Source organism: Nelumbo lutea, chromosome 2 (assembly GCF_056320005.1).
Source record: "Nelumbo lutea isolate HS-2025 chromosome 2, American lotus-T2T, whole genome shotgun sequence".
NCBI lineage: Eukaryota > Viridiplantae > Streptophyta > Magnoliopsida > Proteales > Nelumbonaceae > Nelumbo > Nelumbo lutea.
Window position 1 is genome coordinate 46,733,445 of NC_142685.1, and position 22,355 is coordinate 46,755,799.

Here is a 22,355-nt window from a genome sequence, read left to right on the forward strand (position 1 = left end):
TAAATATTATTACTATTAATTATAGTATAAATATTATTGCTATTAATTATAGTTTAATATTTAATTTATATACATAAAATTTAAATATAATTCAAGTGCTTTTTGTTACTAAAAGCTAAAGAAAAGGAGGTATTTGCATTTTATTCAAAGCAATAGGGGTTAAAACACAATGATGATTTATAAAATTGTTATAAGAGGAGTTCTTTTTTTTATTTTACCTAAAATTAATGAAAAATAATTACATATTAATAAATTTAAGAATTAATAAATAATTAGCATTAAGATACAAAACATAACACATTGGCCAATACATTGAAACTTGAATTATGTTAAAATAAATTAGACACAATCCAAAAAAATAATGCTTGAATTTTACTTCAATGAGCATCGTTTAATTAAAAATATCATAAAGGTCCTTCAAATCTAAGAAGAGTTCACATTGACCAACACAGTGCACCCCACATGTAAATCTCAGCGTGCATTAGGAACACCTCCTGTGCTTGTTAGAGGTCGGCTTTAGCCAGTGCAAGAAACGTTCAAACAACCTTCATAGCCTTGCATCGAGAATACCTCTACACTTTTGTGTTTTATTTCATGGGGAGATATTCCTAATACAATGCTATAATTGGTGTTCGAATGGGCCTTGCATTAACTGAATCTGGTTTCTGCTTGTCATTGGGAGATTGTTATGCATACATGGTTAGATGTTCTGTGAGGCGCTATCGGGGCACCAATGTAATCTTATCTTAAAATCTAAATGTGCAAACGGGAATAATTGGATGCATAACGTAGGAATTAGGATCTGCTCCTTACGAAGGGTGCCTCGCACCGACCTCACATGCACATCTCACCATGCATTTAGAACATCTTCCATAAATAATGTGAGGTCGTTATGATAGTCTACTATTAGCCTCTATAAATTATAAATTACAGGCCACTGCAAAATTCTGAAATTACCGCCCATAGTGTACTAATAGCCCTTATAAATCGCATCCCGTGGATTTGTAATTAAGGCATCGGTGCAATGGGATCAGCCGATCAGCTTAGCTAAGCTCAGCAGGTGTATGGTCTTGTCAGTTGGTTGTGATTAGTAGTTATAACGTTGTAGTTGTAGGGGATGTCTCTTATAATTAACATGCGCAGTGCGCTACAATTACAGTTTACAAAGCAAAGCAGGCATTGGCCTTTCAGAATTCAGACTCGCCATCTTCTTTCTTCTCTGCATCCTTCATTCCTTCCCTATCTGACGAGACCCGTTATTAGTTTTTGCAGTTTAGGTGAGGGCACTAGTAGCAATGGCGTCTGCTATTTCGAGAAACACATATTGTTGCTTCATTCGTCGCAGTCTCCTCTTCTACAGTCAGCATCACTCGAAGCTAATTAAGGGATCATCTCCCTATATTCAACACTTCCATGGAGTCCCGGACATTCCCCCATTTGGAGCCAACCCAGACCCAGCCATCCCATCGGCCTGTCATCTTATATGTTCTTAACGATGTTTCAGCTTAACTTATTTACCGATTAAAATGAATGTTATCATGGAATTCATTCTCTTATGTTTTTTCCTGTTTTTCCTGCTTCGCTTTATTTTGCAGGTTAGTTATCTAGGTTATGGAACATAATCGTGCACTGTAATTCAAAGATGTCTATGTAATAGCACTACTGTTAATCCTGAAAACATAGCACCAAAGAAGTCTGTAGAATCTAATCATGAGGAGAGTGAGAAATCTGGCGAATCACAAAGGACTGGTGAAACCGGAAAGCCTGTTCGCCTGTTCGGGGCGGGGTAAATTTTTGTTACTCCATATGCTTCTACTATATTAGCTGAGATTTTCGTTTGACTAAATTATCCTTGGATCACTTTGCTATAAGAATGTCACTCCGACTTGATAGGCCTATAAAGTTTATTCAGATAGCAGGTTATTTCATGCCAATGGGTTGTATATCATCTAACAGATATCATTTAAGGGTATTTAATGCCAGTGTAGTGATATGAATTCCTTTTTTCTGTCCCAAATCCACCAGTTCACAACAAATTGTTTCACATTTTGTTGATTTACTTAGGTAACTTTTTTTTTTTTGTTTGGAAATTTACATAATTATGACAATAGCTGGTTAGGATTAAGCTATGTATTTAGCTATAAATTTCAGGTTCGAGGGTGAAAGGACTGAAGGGAATTATAGCGGTATCATACAATACAATACAATCTAATTTGGTTTATGTAATGAAAGCCAAACCTGGTCATTTTCTTAGGAAAAGGGTTTTGACCAATTCATTCCCACATAATGGATTGAATTCTCATAGCTGGTAATTATCATTGTACTGTAGCTATGGTACACTTCTCTGATCCATTCTTCAATTTTTGTTTTGAGGCACCAATTCCCCTTGATGTTCGAAAGAACACCTAAAATTGGATAAAAAATAGGAGTAAAACCTTTAAAGAATATAAAACATTGTAATTTTTAATGAGTTTTCATCCCTAGGGATTTCATCATATTCTAAATTCCAAATATGGAAATGCAGATCTTCTCAAAGAATTATTTTGTCCATAAAATGAGTGGCAGGAATAGTGTGCGAGTTGGAAAGCTAAAAAGGATAGGGTCAGGAACAAACTTATTTGAAGGAACCTAGGAGTAGCTCCAATAGGTGATAAAATGAAGGAAAGTAGACTTTGGTGGTGTAGTCATATGCAGAGAAGACCATCTACAACACCAGTTAGAAGAAGTGATTTCTTACAGTTTGAAGGGTCTAGAAGAGCTATGGGGCAGACCAAAAAGGCCATGGGTTGATGTAGTGAGAAATGATATTACAACTCATAATTTAAGAAAAAATATGGCAATGAACAGAACTGATGTTGGAACATGAGTCATATAGCCAATGCTGTTTAGTTAGGACATGGTTTAGATGACGGTGTTGATCAATTCACATTTGAACTTTGATCCATCACTTGTCGGAGTGACCTTACAGTTCTAGCTTTCACTGAGCTGTCATTAATTGGAATTGTTACCATTCTTAAAATGTCATTGCCTGTGTCCATTAATTAAGTAGGCACTAACCAAAAAGTCATTTATACTGATTAATAATAGAGAGATAGAAGATGGGACCTACCCCTAAAAGGGAGAGGGAGCATGCAGAAAAACAGCATAGCGCCACACCCAAAGCATAAAACATGCCCTTATAAAAACCACAAGGTAATAATGTCTTCCAATGTGACCTAACAACTGAGTCGACAGATCTTGATTATGGTGGGATGAAAATTTCAGCCTCATCAATAAAGGCGTTACCTAATCAAATTTCAGCTTGTTCTACATGTTTTTTTTGTTTATTTCAATGGCATTATACTTTACCTTCTCTTTCTCTCAAAAAAAAAAAAAAGAAAAAGATCTCACCTCTCTGATGTAGCAGCCAACATCCATCTATCATGATCTGCTAGCCACCCTTAGCCAGGATTTTGTCAAAACCCAAAGCAATGAGAGTTTACTCTTTTCTTGTGTTAAAAATTTTCATTTCAGTTGATTCTTTTAGTTCCAGTTATTAATTTGTTTGTAGCTATTTACACTTTACTCGTTTCACACCAGGAATCTCCCCTTAGCTTCATACTTTCATAGTTTTGGCTCTTCTTTTCCTGCCATAGACTCCAAGTTATATCCAAAGAAATTAGATTCCAAAAAAATTGTATCCAACTCTAAAGGATCAACTTTGTGTGTTAGCTTCATGAAGTGGAAAGAAAAACATGTCACCTTCAAGGGCGACTACCTCGTCCATTTTAAATTTGTAATGTATCCCTAGAAGTTGAAGTAGACTTTCACCATTCAAATGAATTCATCAACTTTTTCATGGGCAATTATTTCTCAGCAAGCAGGGTTTTAAAGCATGTGTAATAAATGGGTAGTGATGCTTTGTGTGACGTTGATGTTTTTGTATCAGCTTGTATGACTTCGATGTTACTATAATATGTCAGGCTTAATGCTGTTTGTGATTTTTAGTATTATTTTATTTTTACTGTTTTAACCAGTGAATTACCCATATGAACAAATGATGCTTCAGTAGGTAATGACAACCTACACATAGGAAGGTGATATGTATCCTTGTTTTGCTTCCAAGGGTTGTCATGCTTTCAATGGACTGTTCTCTAAGGCACATATTCTTATTAGATATGGTTGACATTCGAGCAAAATCTGTTTTAAACAATCCATATGAATTGACTCTTGCAGCCTGTTTCATGGTTGAGCTTTCTCTTTCTGATTACAACTGGAGCAGGGCTTATATTTTATTATGACAAGGAGAAGAAGCGGCACATTGAAGGTAGATTACCATGGTGAGTAGGATTCTAAGAATAGTACAAGGTTTTAGAGTGACAGAATCTCATGTAATTGGGGGCATCACTTTGGTTTTTCCAATGATCCCTTTGAAAAACCAAATCGTATTTTATGACTTCGATGTATTCAAAGATGAATATCTAATTGCATTGGAAAATGGCACCTTTTATATTTGATATTTGATTACATGATTCAGCCTATCTTATGATTCAAGTTGTCATATAGAAATTTCTCTTTGATTTGTAAATTGCCATTAGTTAAATAGGTTGGGTTCTCGTTTTGTTCTCATTACCTTCATCAAAGGGAGGGTTTCTAGGCTCAGGTTTTCCTATTCTAGCATGGTAACATTTTGGTACACCCTTTTTCAGTGCTTTCCTTGTAGATTTTTTCCTTTGCCTTTTCCAATTAATTAGCTTAACAATAAAAAATGAAGTAGTTTAATTATTCCACTCAATAGGAAATATATTTGGAAGGTCATGGGTTATTTAGCTCTTAGATTGTAAAGGTGAGTTTTTGAGCCACCTTCAGTTTTTTTTGGATCAATAATAGAGAATTTTATTAATTTGGAAAAAAGTTAAAGAGTACCATTTTCAGAGTTGGGATATATTACCCAACTGCCCTTTGAATTTTACCAATTATAACTGAGCCCAAAATTGTTGCCGACTATGGACCCCTTGTTTGGCCAAATAATCTGCCATCCCATTTGAGCCACCTTGCATTGTCAAAGACTCTTATTTTCAACAAATTCCATAGTCCTATTTTCATCTCTTTCCTGGATTCTGTTTATCATGGATTTATTGGTTACAATTATGGTTGGTATGTGCACTTGTTTTAAAAATCCAAGTCACTAGTTGCTATAATTCTATACCATTTCTTTTTTGATAGTCAACAGTAAATTCATTAAAAAACCAGCAAGCTCAAAGAAGCAGCTGGAGAAATAGTACAATGCTTGCTCCAAGTCTTGGAGTACAAATTACAAACCTGCCACAGGTCTCTTTCCAAATCTCCAAAAGGTATGTCTCTAAACAGCTTGTGGGCTTTCAACTGAACATACTGAACATTAATTAGGAACAGGATTGTCGATTTCAAGTCTTCTGAGGACAAAAATTTCCCTTCGAAAACCATTCTGTTCCACTCCTCCCAAATGCTCCACATAACAGCATGCACCACCAGCTTCCCAGACATTCTACCTCTGTTTCCAACCTTCAACCCAGCCATTGGTTGAGAAAATCTCCAACATCCAGAGGTGGAGCCTAGGAAAAAATGCTGTTACAGAAGAGGTTGAGGAAAGATTACCAAAGAATGCGAGCTATTTCACAGTCGATAAGAAGATGACCACAAGATTCCCCCTCCTTTAGGCACAATAACCACACATCAGAGACAGGGTACAAATCATCCTTTCTCTTCCTCATAATTCTACCAAAAGTATTAGTGCCACCATGAGCCACCTTTCTAAGTCTATGTTCAGGGCTTTGATCGCTGATGAACATGATTTCTCCTTTCCTTATAAGAAAATCTGGTGTAGCCACATCCCTTCAAGAATTTGCTTCTTTGTTTGGGAAGCTTGTCTCCAGAAAGTAAATACTTGTGATCTCCTGCAGAAAAACCTTTTGGGAAGACGCTCCATATCTCCTCATGTTTGTATTCTATGCTTCAGCGAAGGTGAATCTGCAGATCACATCCTTCTTCACTGCAGATTTACCCAAAAGATATGGTCCCACTTCTTGAAAATGGCAAGTTATATCTGGGCTTTTCCAAAACACATTATGGACACATTGCATCAATGGAAAGGAACAGGGTTAAGTAAAAGGGGTAAAGTCTTTTGGCAATCAGTGCTACATGCAGTGTTGTGGGATGTTTGGGATGAAAGAAGCAATCGCCTCTTTGACAATAAAAGCAGAACCCTGGAGGAATTAATCTCAGATATTACTTACCTTTACAACCTCTGGATGGTGAATTCAGATCTGTTCAAAGGACTTTCAGTCAATGATCTTAATAGAGATGATTACCCCTTTCTGTTTCTCCCTCATCCCCATCCAACATCCTTGAGGCACCCTGTCCCCATCAGTGAAGGAGTGATGACCCTTAACTTCAACGGTTGTGCCTTAGGTAACCCTGGATTAGCTGGTATTGGAGGTACAGTAGGGGACGAAAGGGGCAATATATGCTGGACTTTTAGTGGTCCAATTGGCTTGGTTGACTCCACAAAGGCTGAAGTGATGGCTTCTCTCACCGGAATCAGGATAATAAAAAATTTGGGAATTCAGAATTTGACCATTGCAGGTGATTCAGCAAATACGATAAAATGGTTAAGAGACAAAGGGGGGGGGGGGGGGTCCCTGGAGACTGAATCATTATCTGACAGAGGCTTGGGATTCTTTGGACTGTTTAAATGTTAACTTAGTTTGGATTCCTAGGGAACACAATCGTACTGCAGATGGCCTAGCTAAATTTGGTGTGTATTTGGAGCATTTGTATAGCAACAAGCTTCCTCCTTTGTAACTTGTAGGGGTTCTTCCCATGTTCCCTCTCTTTATATTAAAGAATTCTGGTTAAATTTTCTCAAAAAAAAATTGAAATCCAGCGCTGGACATCCCCAATCTAGTTGATTTCTTCCCAACCTTGCCCTTTCAAGTGAGTCTGCTAAATCATTGGCACACCTAGGCACCCAGTTGAATGGGAAATTCAAGTTTGCCATAGCTTGTGCCTGTCTCACTTATAGTTCTGCACCATTAATCTTTGTTTATTAGTTACTACTTTTCTCTTACTTATTGGTTCATCTTACATCTTGGAATTGGATTCATATTGTCTCCCTTAACACAAAAGCTTCTTTCTTTTTCCTTGTTATATATTGATATGCTTTCTTCTTGTATGCAGAAATACATAATGACTCTATTGTAGTAAAAGAGGGGCCTTCTGTAGGAAAATCTGCTATTGGGGGTCCATTCAACCTTGTTGATCACAATGGGAAGTCTGTTACAGATAGAGACTTCTTGGGGAAATGGACTTTGATATATTTTGGATTTACACACTGCCCTGATATTTGTCCAGATGAGCTACAAAAGTTGGCTGCTGCAATTGACAAAATAAGTAAGTTGCTAGTAGTTTCAATATTGCTGGACTTGTGATGAAGATATAGAAATGAAATACACTTTTACCAAAGCTCGAACCAGTTTTGCTGTCTGAAGTTCTTATAAACATCTAACTGATCTAAATTTCCTGTGCTTATCAGTATAAGCATATGAAAATTCTCTTCTTTACTGAAGGCATGTAGGTGCAATTTTTGGTCAAATGAATTATTGCATGTCCAGAAATTTGAATTCAATAATACCAAAGGGAATGATTAGTATCAAACTATCAATCACTTGCGGAAAGTATGTTTGCATTGTAGAGAATATGATTGTATCAGACTATTAGGGAAATGCTTGCAAATATTGGTAAAGATACAGGTGTAAAATTATGGCATAAACTCAAGTCAAGTCATATTTTGGGTTGGACAAAATTATGGTGTAAACCCAGGGGAACTAATTTATATCAAGACTTATTCAATGGATTTGTGGATTTTGCAGAATGGAAAAGATCATGACTATGGTTGAAGTTTTCTTTTACTTAATTTTAAGTTTTAGATGGTGTTTGCTAACACTTTTTAGACGTCTAAATAACTTACTTTTCAGATGTGCAAGTTGTGACCCATTTATGTTTAGGTCTGGACACCAACTTTAATCAAATAAAATAGGTCTGAAATGGTAAGGCATGGGCAAGTTGCTTAATGCAGCCAGGCGCATTTCAGAGCCTAGCCAAAGTTCTAAATGCCCCTAAAAGTTTTTGAAATGACCTGTGTTGCCCCTTCTTTTAAACTTTATTCAAGCCCTAGTTTGAGTTCTTTCCTCTCAAATGATAGAAGAGAACACCGTCTTTTTTTTTTATGAATATATAAGAGAACACCGTTTTCCTCCATTATCATCTGTGTCATGTCTTCTCCAACGAGCACTATAGACATTGACAGTGATGGTGGTGTTCTGTGACATTTGGAGGATGAAGAGGATTAATGGTTCTACTGCACTTCATCAACTGAGAAGGAGGTTGAGGAAGAGTGATAGGAAGGGAGAGAGAAGAGAAGAAAATGAGGAGGGAACGGGGAAATTACCGCTGTTGGTTCGGTGTCAATGGCAACGACAAAGGGGGTGGGGGAGAGTAAAATAGGCCATATCTGCCACTATTTAGACTTCAATCCTGAAAAATAACCTTTTGACTTTTCAGACATTTGACTTCAAAGTTATCAAATGCCACCTTAGTTGGATATAGAGGCTCTTTTTTGACAATAGTAGTTGTTTCCGACCTAAAACAAACTATTTTGGTCATGTGGGGATACCAACGAAAAACTAGAGCAATTGATCTATAGAACCTTTGGAGAAAGAAGGAAAGGTTGGAGAAGCTTGAGATAACCTACTTGGATTTTTTTTTTTAATGCCTGTATACTCTTTGTATAACTATTTTCCTTTAATGAATTGTTATTTACCATAAAAAGGAGGTCCTTGAGATGATCATTCTTCATGGGTGTTCTATAAGACACTTGGTTGCATACTTCACGATGGTTTCACCATGTCTATATTTTTTACAATATTTCCATACAATGTTTCTGTCATTTCTGGCATGTTTCCTATATTGAATGACTAATATTTCCACCGACACTGACATTTTAAACCTTGATTACAACCAGCATTGTAACATTGTATTTTAATAACCAGAATTTGTCTGCAAATGATTCTCCTCCCTTAACTGTTACAGTATTTGTGATATAAGGTTGCCATGATGTTAGGACTTCTGACAGTTATGAAATCCTGACTAAATTGTTTTCTTTCCATCTTGCAGAAGAAAAGGCAGGGATTGATATAGTACCAATTTTCATCTCAGTTGATCCTGAGAGAGACACTGTTGAGCAAGTAGGGGAACATGTTAAAGGTGCCTTCTAATATCAAAGCTTTTTATATAATTGCGTTGTTTTACATATACCATCCTGTCTTAAATCCATGTTTGCAATATCCCCATGATATGCTGATAATTCCCGCAAAATTTCCATTTTAAGGGGTCCTGAGTATCTATCGACACAATTTCAATAATTACATTATTTAAATGAAATGCTCATTATATTTCAACCATGAATGGAAATGAGATAAAATATCTCAACCCATATCACATTTGCATGCTTTTCCACGTCAATGTACCATATGCAGATATGCTGGATATTTTTCTTCCTAATTTTGCTCTACTTATTATATGTTGTTGCTTTTGTATTATCTTAGTTTTTAGTTTTAATCATGTCTATGTTAACATTATTATGCAGTTCTACTGATATAGGATGGGGTAAGGGTCCTACTAACTTAGGATTTGGTGGTGGGCTTTGTGGAGTGAATGAGGTGTTGTGGGTGATCAGGGTTGAAGAATATGAAAGGAGAAGCAAGTTGACTTCTTGATGTTAGGGTAAACAGAAAAGAAATAGATTGCCTAGAAGAAGAAACAAGAGAAAGAGAGGAAAAAAAAGGAGAAATTTCTGGTAACAACCAGAATTTACTGAACCAAACCTTATCTCATCATATCAACTCTCCTTCAACTCCAATTACAATGACTCTATTTATAAACTCACTAACTCGCATGTCCCCTTTCAGATTTCAATTTGGACTAGGAAACTGACCCAAACAACTCCCAAGTGCTTTGAAGCTAAGACAAATCCATAAGTAACCCATTAGGACACTTAAATGAGGGCTCCAACTCCTAGCCCTACACAACTGTAATAATATTTTCTTAATCCTACTAAAACTAATTTAATTTAAAGACATCAGAAATAGTAAAAGCTTATTAAAAATAATAATTACAAGAATTACTATAAATAGTAAGTCCAGGGGTTACCATAAATAGTAATTTCGAAATAAAAATCTAAAAAACAGAACTATGTTCTTAAGACACCAACAACTAGAAAATAAATAAAAAAAAATGAGACAATACCAATATCTTATAACCCAAAAATTCTGAAATTGGTATAGGAATTGGAATATTGGTTTGTTTCCCTATAAATCTTTCCTTGCTTCTGCATCTGCATCATCTACACTTCTACTGTAAGGTTTCATTCATCATAGTGCTTCCATCAAATTTAAAAACTTCAAACCATTTGGCAGTTTCTACAAACTCTGAAATTTCTCATTTTTGAAGCATCACAATTTTTGTCAAAATTGAAAATTTTGAGTCTTTCTCCTTGGAAAGCTATTTCATGAAATTTACCCAACTTTCCTTAATTCCATTCGGTTTGATGTGGGCCAGGGCAATAAAGTTCGTTTCTGGGAAGATCTTTGGGTGGGAGATTGTCCACTCAAAGACCTTTTCCCTGACCTTTACACTTTGTCAAACTTCAAAGGGAAAACAATAAGTTTTTTGGGTATTCCTAGCCCAACTGGGGTCAATTAGAATATGGGTTTCAGAAGGGGCCTGAGGGAAATTGAATGTGCATCCTTCATTCACTTGCTAGATGTTCTAGGACAAATTCTTTTGGAACCATCCTTGGAAGATTCCAGAATTTGGAAAGGCTCCACATATTGGCTATTCTCTTGTTCCTCTTTCTTTAATGTTCTTGCCTCACCTTGCAACCCGGATGGGGACTTCCCTGTAAAAGAAATTTGGAGTAAGCCTATCCACCCAAAAATCCAAGCCTTCTGTTGGGAAATTTTCCTTGGCAAGGTTAATACATGTGATATGCTGCAAAAAAGAAGGCCTTTTGCATGCCTTTCTCCTCACATGTGCTCCCTTTGTAAGGAAAGTGGTGAGACCTTGACACACCTATTTTTATCTTGTTCTTTTGTGCATCTTGTTTAGGATTCTTTTTGTTTTCTCTTTGTTGCAAGTGGGCTTCTCCTCAAAATGTGGCAGGTCTTTTTAACCAATATTTTTTTAGGCAATCAAAGAAAAGAAGGAAGGCTATGTGGAAAGCAACAAAGGCAGCTATTTGTTGGGTGATATGGGAAGAAAGGAATAGCAGAATATTCTTAGAAAAGAGTAGAACCACGAAGGAGGTGATTGACACAATCAAAATTAAAGTAGCCCATTGGGTAAGCTCTTTGCATATCTTCCAAGAGTTCTCAGCTATAGACATTATAAGATCCTGGACAGAAGTACCACAATCTTCAAGAGTGAAAGAGAGAGTAAGGATGGAATGGAAACCCCCATATGGTAACAGAATTAAACTGAATTTTGATGGAAGTTCATTTGGAAATCCGGGATTGTCAGGTACCGGGGGAGTAATCAGAAATTCTGAAGGGAGGATATTAACATTATTCTCTGGACCTATTGGCATGGGCAACTCTCTAAAAGCTAAGGTAATGGTTTTGCTACAAGGATTGAAGATAGCCAAGCATTGGAATGAGGCAAATTAAGGTTGAAGGGGATTCCAAGGTGATCATCTCTTGGGCTAATAACAATAGAACTACTCCGTGGACCTTCAAACAAGTGATAAGGAAGTGGAAAAGGTTGCAAAGGAGGTAGTGGCAGAATTTAAATGGGTTAGAAGGAGTGCAAATGGGCTAGCTGATCATCTTGCTAAACAAGGGGCTTTGAGGCAACAATTGTTTTGGGCTGCATTGTAAAAGGGACAGAAATATGTAATCGTATGGGACTTCTAGTTCCATACACAAAGTTGTAAAACTTCTTAAATCTAATTTCAAATAAAAGTTTCCTTTGATGATAAAAAAAAAATTTGAACATTTCTTAAATCAGATTTGATCAAATGAGGTGCCTAAAATGTCAATCCCTGTTACAGAGTTTCACCCAAATTTAATTGGTTAACTGGTACACCAGAAGAGATAAGGAAAGTTGCATGTGCTTATCAAGTGTATTATATGAAGACAGAAAAGGAAGGCTCTGATTACCTGGTTGATCACTCTATAATCATGTATGTATTGCTTTGTGTATTTTGCCAGTATTCTTGCCATTTTAAGTGTTCCTAACATATCCATCTTTTATTTTTAGTATAACGGTAGCCCAGTGCACGAGGCTCCTGCCAATGCAGGGTCTGGAGAGGAACAGATGTACACATCCTTACCCCTGCAAACGGTAGCCCAGGTCACAATGGAGCAACCCAACCATTGCACCAAGGCCCACCACTGTTTCCAAGATTTTTTAGTATTTTATGTTTTTCACTTTTCTCCTTGCATGGTTGAATGCTATAGTAGGTGCTCCTTGCTGAACCCAGGGCATTCAGGAATTGGCTAAAATGGAATTTTTTATAGATCACAGGGAAATTGTCCTGGTCTTTTATGGCTTGATAGGTTAAATGTACAATCTGAGCTGAAATCATGGCTTTATTTTAGATTTTGAGGTTGATTCTTTCCCTAGGATTAAACGCACAGTGATCCTAGATTGTCGTTGGCTGGTTCTTATGTTTTGGTTCTGATGATCCCATTAGGAAGAATAGAGCCTTGAGCTCTTAGATGAAACATTTAACTTGGATGCATTCCTAGGTCTTCCAACTTCCAAGTTTGTTGGTTACAGTCTTGGCAAGGGTCATCATGTTGGGAGGAGTGGATTATTTGAGAAATTGCACCTTCAGGTGATTTGTCTCTAGATGCCATTTTGATGCCTTGTCACTTCCTCAGCTGTTTACATGAGCGAGTACATTAGTCTCTTCTCTTTATCATAAATATTTCATATTTTCATTACAAAGGCAAGGCCATCCACCCACTCCAGACACAAAGAAAAAAGGTATCCCCATAAATTCTCTAGCTTTCCATGTATAGAATATATACAATTCACTTAAGCAAGGTAACCCTCCATTTCCTTGGTAAGGGCCAACCAGATTGTGCAGACGTGGATCTTGATTGATGAGTTTTGAAACACTGCTCAGTGCAATGATGGCTTCAACCTGGCAGTCAAATGCATAGCCTCTATGATTTGATAGCCACATATCCCGGGATCCTTGGGAATGGTCTCATTCATCCAATCAAATTTATTTAAAATCACCTGGTGAATGTGAGGCATAAGCTTGGTCCTTCCTGCTATGTTACTTTCACATTTTAGGGCAGCTGTAAAATATGGCATGATACTATGTTATATATGATGGATTTGAGGAATCTACCAACTGCGAAACACTCAGGAATAAGGAGGCAGAGATAGGCAAATCCAAAAGAGAAAAAGAAATTGGTGCCACTATGGGATCTCTATGATAAACAGATATGGATACCAACGCAGACACAACAAACGGAGATACCACATTTCCCAAAATCTTGGACATGGATACAGGTATATCCCATATAATATGCTTATGTTATGCTTTTATATATAGTTTTTGAAGCTTAAACAGATTTTTTATAACATGGTTTCTTAAAACATACTATGTACATTTTTGAGGTGTTAAAGCTATAGAGTATATCCAGAAATGTCCATGCAGGATGTATTTTGTCATCTTCATTCCAACAAAGAAGTATTCCTGTTCATCCTTGGTCAGGTCCTTTTTTTGATAATAAATAATAAAGAAAAAATTTATTATAGAGAATAAAGTAGAAAGTACTACGAGGTGATAAGATATCACACACAAAAAAACTCAAATCCCCAAAAAAGACAGAAACCTCCAATCCCTTTAAGTACTGGCTTTACCCCTTACCCAACAATAAAAAAAAAAAGACATCAAGGCCCATTAAACTCCAGAACCCAGGAAAATCCCATTAAGGCTTTCAAGACACAACCAAGCCTACGGCCATCCTACACGATTCTCCCCTATCTAAGGGGGTGCTCTGTAGTGTGGATGAGAAATTGGTGGGTGTGGATTGGTCCACACCACACCACAGTCCATAGCTGTTCTGAAGTCCACACCCACAGTGGCGTTCTGTAGGTGTGGTGTGGACCAGTCCACGCCACACTTTTTGATTCCATGCATCTCATATACATTTTATGAATGACCTACACAGTTAATCATAAATATCTAATTTTTGCATTTTACATGATAAATATATTGAAAAAGGCATCAATGAATTAATATCAACCCTAGTCCAAACTTGATAAGACATCAGTAATGCAACCAGTCTTCTTACTCACTTTTACTCCTCACAGAGCCCAACCCAACCACATCACAGAGATCACTTAGACTCATTTACTTCTCTCATTATATCTCTTTCTCCAACAAATGGTATTAGAAATTTAGAACAATTACACTATATTTCCATTTTATTTTCTTCTTTTTGTTTTTAAATGGCTGATTTGATAATGAAGTCATGGTTCTCCCTATCTACATACATTTTCTATGGATCAAACTATAGGGCAACATAAAAGTCAAAAAATCTTTAAATCATGCATTAATACTTTGCATTAGAGTTCAATGCCCATTACATCATAATGTTCCTATGCTTATATGTTTGGCAATAAAAATAAAAGAAGCAACAAAATACTTTTTTTCCACAACATTTGGAGGGAAGAGGAGAAGAGTGAATAAATTGACAGATTTGATTCCACCATCCAAGTTGGCATGATTGGAAAGAGCTTTTGATACAGAAAAGAAATCAATTGTCTAAACGCAAGTTGTTGATTATGGCATCTTTAGTTGAGTGCCCTTCCTAGTCTTCAGCATATCAATATGTTTCAACCTTCCTTGCTTTTTAGGGGTGAGACTGTAACTCTAAGGCAACCTTCCTTACAAACCGGATGGATGCATCAAGAACACAAAAACAAACAATCGGCTGTTCAGGATTTAACATCATTCAACAGCTAAGAGGGAAACACAGTACTATTCACACAATAAAGAAGGATTTAACATCAAGAGGGAAACACAGTACAGAGGATTTTCGGATGTAGATCTAACATTTGTCAAGAACAACACTTGAAACGGAACTGAACAGAGAGAGAGAAAGAGAGAAACTTACATTGTGAGTTTCTTCAAGATGGAGCCTTGGCAGGTGAACCAGTGGAGAGCTTCAGCAGGCGATGGAGACCTCCAATGGTAAAATGTGAAGCAGAATAGGGTTTCAGGGAGAGTGTGAAGCAGGGGATCAAAGAATAGACTGTGGACGGATCCTAAGCACGAGATTTTTCCGTTGCTGCTAAATTGAGGTGTGGACGGGACCGGTCCATGATATAGCGTGGACTGGTCCCGTCTACAGCCAACCAAACAGGGTGTTCATCCCGTGGACCAGACCAAAACGGTCCATCCATGAGATGAACACGAAACCAAACACCGCCTAATTTTCCTTGTTCAACATTTTTTTTCCAACCCTACCATCCTTGTCAGGTCCTGGTTAAGGCTAACCTGCATCAAACCCAATTCGTAAGCATCACTAAGTCATTTTTTTCCTTTCTATTCCTTATTGTTAGAGGTGGTGTCATGTTGTTGGTTTAGATAATTTGGTGATGTTGTGTTATTTCTCTCTTGTTTGAAGAGGACTTGAGATTATGTTTTTTCTTTAAATGAAAACTGAAACTAAGTTTATCATAATTCTAGACAGGTGACAGATAGTTATAATGAAATATTCATAAATCTTATACAACAAGTGAGATAGTAACATTTAAAAATTTGTAAATATAATCTTCATTAAGAATAGCATACTGTCTATGGATCAGATTGGAATTAGTTGTTATCCGGTCGGGTTGGATTCAACAACTCTTTCATTTAGTCAGGTTGGGGTTGGGGTGCCCGAATGTGACCTGCTGACAACCCTAATCAGGACCAACATTTGGTAATGGCCCTTTTAAGAGGCAAAGTGCAATGGTCAAATATTAGGCAGCAACATAAGAAAAGTGGGTTCCAGTCTCTTTTTTTTTTTTTTTTTTGTAGGAAGTGGGTTCCAGTCTCGGCAGCTACTTCATGCAAGATAATGCCAAAGGTCGGTCACTATCCAATCTGTCCAGCCGGGACCAGACATGGTATTTGTAAAGTTTTTCAGGAAGAACCACAATGTGGATGCACTTGCTGAAGGAGTAACTAAAGAGATAAATCAGTATAAAAAAGTTTGATTCTGGGTCCCTCTTATACTTTCTTATTTACTTTTGTCGCATGAATTTTGTAACCTCTGTTTCTCACGGGCGACTTTTAGTTCAGTCTTTCTGTGCTTGAGGATCTAGTTAATTAGAGAAATGCTACTTTATATGGTGAGACCGCCAAAACTGGAATGATAGTTCAGGTATACTTTGAGCATATCCATACCAGTTTTTCCAGCTTTCAAAAAAAAAAAACAGTTTTTCCAGCAAAATATCAATGTAAAACAACATTTACAGCAGCATCATTTAGAAATTAGTAGTGAGATTTTTTAATATAAATTTTCTTTTGGTTTAGACATCACATATAGTAAAGTGTACGTGTCATTGATGTTTAAAATCATTCAACATCTTTGAGCAAAAGGAGTAAATGATCCGCCATACATGTAAGTAAAACCTGCAAATACTATTGTTAATCAAATCGGAAGCAAATGAATTCTTCATCATCATCATCACCACATCTATGGGGTGGGCTACATGAATTCTGTTTCACCACTGTTGTGTAAAGTGGGTTCATCTATCTGGGACTGAAAACTTTGAATCAACCCAATCACCTGTTAGTCTATGTTAAGATTAAATGATGGTAAATCTAGATGGTATTTGGTTCTGTGGCCATTCATTTGAAAAATGGCGTCAGTTCATTGCCACACACTACACAGGTGTTTATTCCAAAAATGCTATTTGGTAAGACTTTATTAAATAGATATTTTCTTGATTTATGTGAGAGCCAACTGTTTGGGAAACACTATTTTTAATGTTTCTTCCAATACCTAGCTGTTTATATGCTGTACAGCTTATATGGTGTCTAATCTAACCGTCAAACAACACCAAATAAACATTTATCAGCCACTTTTTCGTTTTTTATCAGTAAAAATAGAATAGATTTATTGATAATAGAAAGGTATCTTTACATTATTATGTAGCCTTATCTATCCCTTACAACAGAAAATAGAAAAACCCCAGTGATTTTGCTTTTGAAAGATGCAACTGTGCCCAAAAAACTGTTCTCTGTTCACACCTTGTTTTGCCAACTGATCGGCTAGATTGTTGGCTGACCTTGGAATCCAATGAATTAATAATTGCATGTTTTTTGACAAATTTATAATTTTTTTTATTTCATTTCTGAATCACCATGGATGTTGCTCCTTTTTCTTAGCCAGATTAGAAATACAACCTAACTCCACAGCTTTCTGTATGCCAAACATGACTGCCTTTAGCCTGCTCTCATGGAGTCCCCTTCTCCAATTGGTCGAGAATAACCCCAACATTTCTCCGCCAACATTTCTCAACATCCCGCTTAAGCCCAACAGACCTAGATTGCCAAAACTGTTGCCATCAAAATTCAGTTTGAGGAAATCAATTGTGGGTGGGGTCTATTGTCCTACCAGTTTTTTCTTGGAGGAGGAAGCTTGAATCACCCCCTAATTTCTGATAATATCATCAAAAGTGAAATCTGAAAACAGTCATAGTCTTTACCCAATGAGCTTTAACCACAATGCCCTGAAAAGTAGATTATGCGCTCCTCTTTTCCTTGAAAATTCTGAAGTTTCTTTCTTCCCAAATCATCCATTACATTGCTGTCCTTGTGCATCTCCAGAGCATCTTCCCTCTTTTTTCTCGAGTACTTGAATGTGGATGAATCAAAGAACCTGTCCAAACCGCTTGGAGTATACCACATGCAACCAAAGAGCACAAAGATTCTCTCTCAAATGCAGTTAGCAAAGGGACAGGATATGAAAAGATGGTAAGCAGTTTCACCATTAGAATTACACAAGCCATGTTGCTGATGTAGATTGGACCATGGAAGATTTCCCAACAAAAAGTACCCACTTTGGGGGGTATAGGGTGACTCCAAACTTCTTTGACCGGAGAAGGTAGAGAAGGGAGATTTAAGGCAGTAAAAGCATTGAAAAAAGAGGACACTGAAAACTCCCGAGGATTGTACAGTCCAAGCCCTATTATCTCCTCTATTAGGGTCAAGAAAAATCCCATCTAGTAACTAAAGGAGATTAGAAGCCAGATCCAGTTTTAAGTCTCTTACATTTCTACAAAACCCTAGGTTTCACCCAAACCCCGAGAGTGAAGGAGAAGGAAGTAAGAAGTCACAAACCAGTTTATCTTTGAAGGAAGATAAAGCAAACAAGGATGGGTAAGAGATTTTCAAAGGGTTTTCGCCCACCCAAATATCTTTCTAGAACTTCACTTTGTTCCTCAATTTAAGGTCATATCTGATGTGGTTGAAAGAGTGGGAGGACCTTATGGATTGCTTTTCACAGAGAGGCGCTTGAAGCCCCGCTTGACACCCCAGCATCCCAGCCATTCTATCACGTGAAAATCTCCATAGCCATTTTCCTAGCATGACCTCATTCTTTTCTTTTAGCCTTCCTAAACCCAAACCACTAGACTCCTTTACACACAGCACCCCACCTAATTAGGTGGTCCTTTTTCTCCTCCCCCGGTTCCCACAAAAAATCCCTCATAATCATTTCTAACCTGTTACCAATGGCTCAAGGCATTTTGAAGACTGAAAGGAAGTACACTAGGAGATTAGGTAAAGTGCATTCAATAAAGATTATCCTACCCCTAAGGAGATTTAATTTATCTTCCACAAGATAAGTTTCTTTTCAAAATTTTCCACCACCCTTATCAAATTTGATAAGGATTATCAACCACTTTCTCGTTTTCAAGATAAATCTAATACAAAACAATTATTAAATAAATGGCCACAGTACCAAACAACCTCCTATTCTATCCTGGTTTTTGGTTCACTCCAGTTTGGATCTGAGAATGGTAGGGCTGTTCACAAATAAATCCAAACCGACCAATCCGGCCCGACCCAACCCAAGTTAGCTGGTTTTTCTTCACTACTGGTCGGTTTCGGGTTGCAAAGATGAGCAAATCAATAATTCGGTTCGGTTTCGGTTTTCATATGTGAAAACCGAAACCGAACCGAACCGAATTGAGTTATGTGAAAAAATATATATTCTGAAAAAATATCTGTTAAATATAGATATTTTAGTTTTAAATAATAAATATATATCTGAAAAAATATATATTCTGAAATATATCGGGTATATATTTCCAGAAATTAGAAGATATATGTTTTGGTTTTAAATATATATTTCCAGAAAATATATTCTGAAATATTATATATAATATTAGCACTTTGACTTCATGTGCATTGTGCAAGCTTAGAGTTGGTTGAAACCCAAATCGACCCAAACTGACCATGTCAGTTTTACTTAATAGAGGGTCGATTTCGGTTTGGTCTACAAGTAACCCAACCACATCGGGTTGGTTGAAAAAACACTACTAAACCAACCCAACCCGACCTGTGAACAGCCCTAGAGAACGGCTTGATGGATTGGACACTTTGGGACCTGCAATTCTCCTGTTAATTTTCTTTGTAGTGAGATAAAATAGCAATGTTGTCAGAGGACCAGACAAACGGAATGCTCTCTGGATCATGATTTTACCAGTTGAAGTGGATAGTTAATTCATTCGGACCGTGAAAACCATCAATTAACTGGGAACCCTTTAAGCCAAGTCACCAAGTCACTGGTTCAACTTCAACCATCCACTCCAGTCCGAGTCTGACAACTATGGAAAATAAAGCAAACCCAGAGTGATGAAAGAGCATCTTGAGAGCCCTTAATAATGATGGAAGCAGGAAATGCAACGGGGATTTGTGCAAAACTGCAAATACACCAGGATTACAGTTTAACTTTTGCGGTCTATGTTTTATCATTTGAAGCCAAGACTAGTATTTATCCGGAGCTTAAAACAAAATTGGAGTATTAGATCAGAATTTAATAGGACAAAGTGCTTCAGCTAAAGTATGTCATCTTTTGATTGTAATGATCAATGGTCATTTTTTTGTTACCATCTATGTGCATGTCTTTCAAGATCTAACGCTAGTTCCTCTATACCCCGTGCACATAAACCATCGGCGGCCGCTCTAAATCAGATGTGATAATCAAGACTTTCTAGTCAACGTCCATAGCCATAGGCTGTTATTCAACTCCACATTCAGGCCACTAGACCATTCTATCTTGAGATTACATCCTAAAATCAGAAGGTAAGGGCAAAGTGTTTGGGACGTTTGGCGAGTGAAGATCTTTCCCGGTTTCGCAAACGCAAGCACAATTCTTCAGACATCAAATTCTTCACATAAATTATTTGAACCTCGCCTAGCCATTATATTTTTGTGAAATGATGCACAATTGTTCTCAAAACCAATTCGAATGAACCTCGCCTCGCTCGTCGTCGATGAAGCGCAAATATAAAATGATAAACAATTTTCTGAGCTTTTCACTGGATTAATTCTACCCTGCATTCGGTGAGCAATATTGAAGGTATATTTGTCATTCCAGTTAGAGAGGTGGCATTTTAATCTTGCAGGAAGAAGAATTTCAATTGCATGTAAAGTTCAAATTTAGTTGTCAAGTTTGTTATACGTGGGTTAGCCAGGTTCCTTAATTTTAGGAAAGAAAAAGCTCAATAATATTTATCATTCCAACTTCAAAACATTTCTTTTTCTTCCAACCATTTGGACACCTGTCAATCCAGTTTCAAGAATATAATAGTGGGTATGCACATTATAAATAAAGTGACCCACTTTAATCAGAAGTTGTGCTAAACACTCTAATTAACTGAAGTGGTTTATCAACATACTCTCTGTGGTTTATCGACATACTATCTACATATGAGGTTCAAATCACCTGTCTGCAACTGCGCACTTATAACTGTCCATAAATTAGATACTGCTCAGAACCAAAACCTCTCCCCATTCCCGCTACTTTCCATCTAAGCTTGGAGTTGAAGAGAAATCCATCTCCAACGATCGTTGTAGCAACATAGCGGAGGTATTCCACATCCTTCTATGAAATCACTATATGAACAAACATTGAATGGACGAAAGCCCCGAGTCCTGAACAATAACTATATGTATTCCTTTCAATCCGTCGTTGACCTCTCTCTTTTTGTTCCTATTATGTTTTTCTTAATCTTAGTTGCTTTTGTAGTAGATTGATTGATATTTCAAGAACGATGGAAGTTGTTCCGAGTGAGTAATAACTTAATCGGAATTATGAAGCTCGCGATCTTTTTGTTCTCAATTATGATCTTGGGAGGTGGAATATGGCTGGCAAACAGAGCGAATATTGACCGTGAGAAGTTCCTTGAAAAATCCATTATCGCTCTAGGGTGTTTCTCTTTTTGGTGTCTCTCGCCAAACTCATAGGTGCATGATACAGGTCTCATGGCTTCTCTAAATTTACCTCTAAGTGATGTTCCTCCTCATTGTTTTTCTTTTCTGCTTCATGATCCTCACTTTCGTGGTGACTAACAAGAGTGCAAGAGAGGTTCTGTCGTGTAAAGGGTATAAGGAGTATAAATTAGGGGACTATTCAAATTGGTTGCGGAAGAGGGTTAACAACAACAAAAACTGCAACAAGATCAAGAGTTGCTTGATGAATAGTTATGTCTGCAATAGCCTTAGCGAGTTGAACAGTTTTATGCTTGGCACTGGTCATCAATTCGGGTGTGTAACATCATTCCCTTGTTCATATCATTTTATTTATTCTTTGTGTACAAATCTGAATGTGGGTACTTTTATTTTTTTTTTTCAGAATTCGTTTCATCTATATCAGCTTTTTTCTCTTTTTCTTTATCAACTTTAGGGATTTTGATCTTGAAACTTTTTGGTAGATCCCCTCCCATTTTCAGATTTCCTACCTTTATCTTCTTGTTTGACAGCATTATTCCTTGAAATAGACATTTGAGAAAATTTACTTCACTTTGTACAAATTACAATTGATTTGGGTATCTACCATCTATCACCACAACAATGACTGCATTTTTGTAACTGGGTTTTATTAAAAAACTACTGATTGAAACATGAATTTTCTTTTTGACTAATTGCTCAACATTGGGTTTGTAAAACATTGGTTTTTGTTATTTTTCTTGCTATTTCAATTTTGAGATGCCATTTAAATTATAAGTTCAGTTTTCTACAATTCACTTTGCCAGAA

At 36.9% G+C, this 22,355-nt stretch overlaps 1 protein-coding gene, 1 long non-coding RNA gene and 1 pseudogene across 2 annotated transcripts; 2 read left to right on the top strand and 1 right to left on the bottom strand.

Annotated features, from left to right (window-relative positions):
• Window positions 1-1,625: 1,625 nt before the first annotated feature.
• LOC148870387 (cytochrome c oxidase assembly factor HCC1-like) lies at window positions 1,626-16,605 on the top strand (the record flags this gene model as incomplete). Its single annotated transcript, XM_088969968.1, is given in 7 exon segments — window positions 1,626-1,781; window positions 4,216-4,306; window positions 7,198-7,410; window positions 9,193-9,282; window positions 12,125-12,145; window positions 12,148-12,272; window positions 16,198-16,605. Coding segments are annotated over 7 exon segments (801 nt in total), but the record flags the coding sequence as incomplete, so codon positions are not given.
• A 566-nt stretch (window positions 16,606-17,171) lies between these two features.
• LOC148870388 (uncharacterized) lies at window positions 17,172-18,778 on the bottom strand. The gene is made up of 2 exons (XR_016106449.1): window positions 17,800-18,778; window positions 17,172-17,635 (listed from the first exon to the last, which is right to left on the bottom strand). It is a non-coding gene; the product is annotated as an uncharacterized LOC148870388 (long non-coding RNA).
• Window positions 18,779-18,825: 47 nt separating this feature from the next.
• On the top strand, window positions 18,826-22,106 carry LOC148870389 (tetraspanin-8 pseudogene; annotated as a pseudogene).
• The last annotated feature ends 249 nt before the right edge of the window (window positions 22,107-22,355 follow it).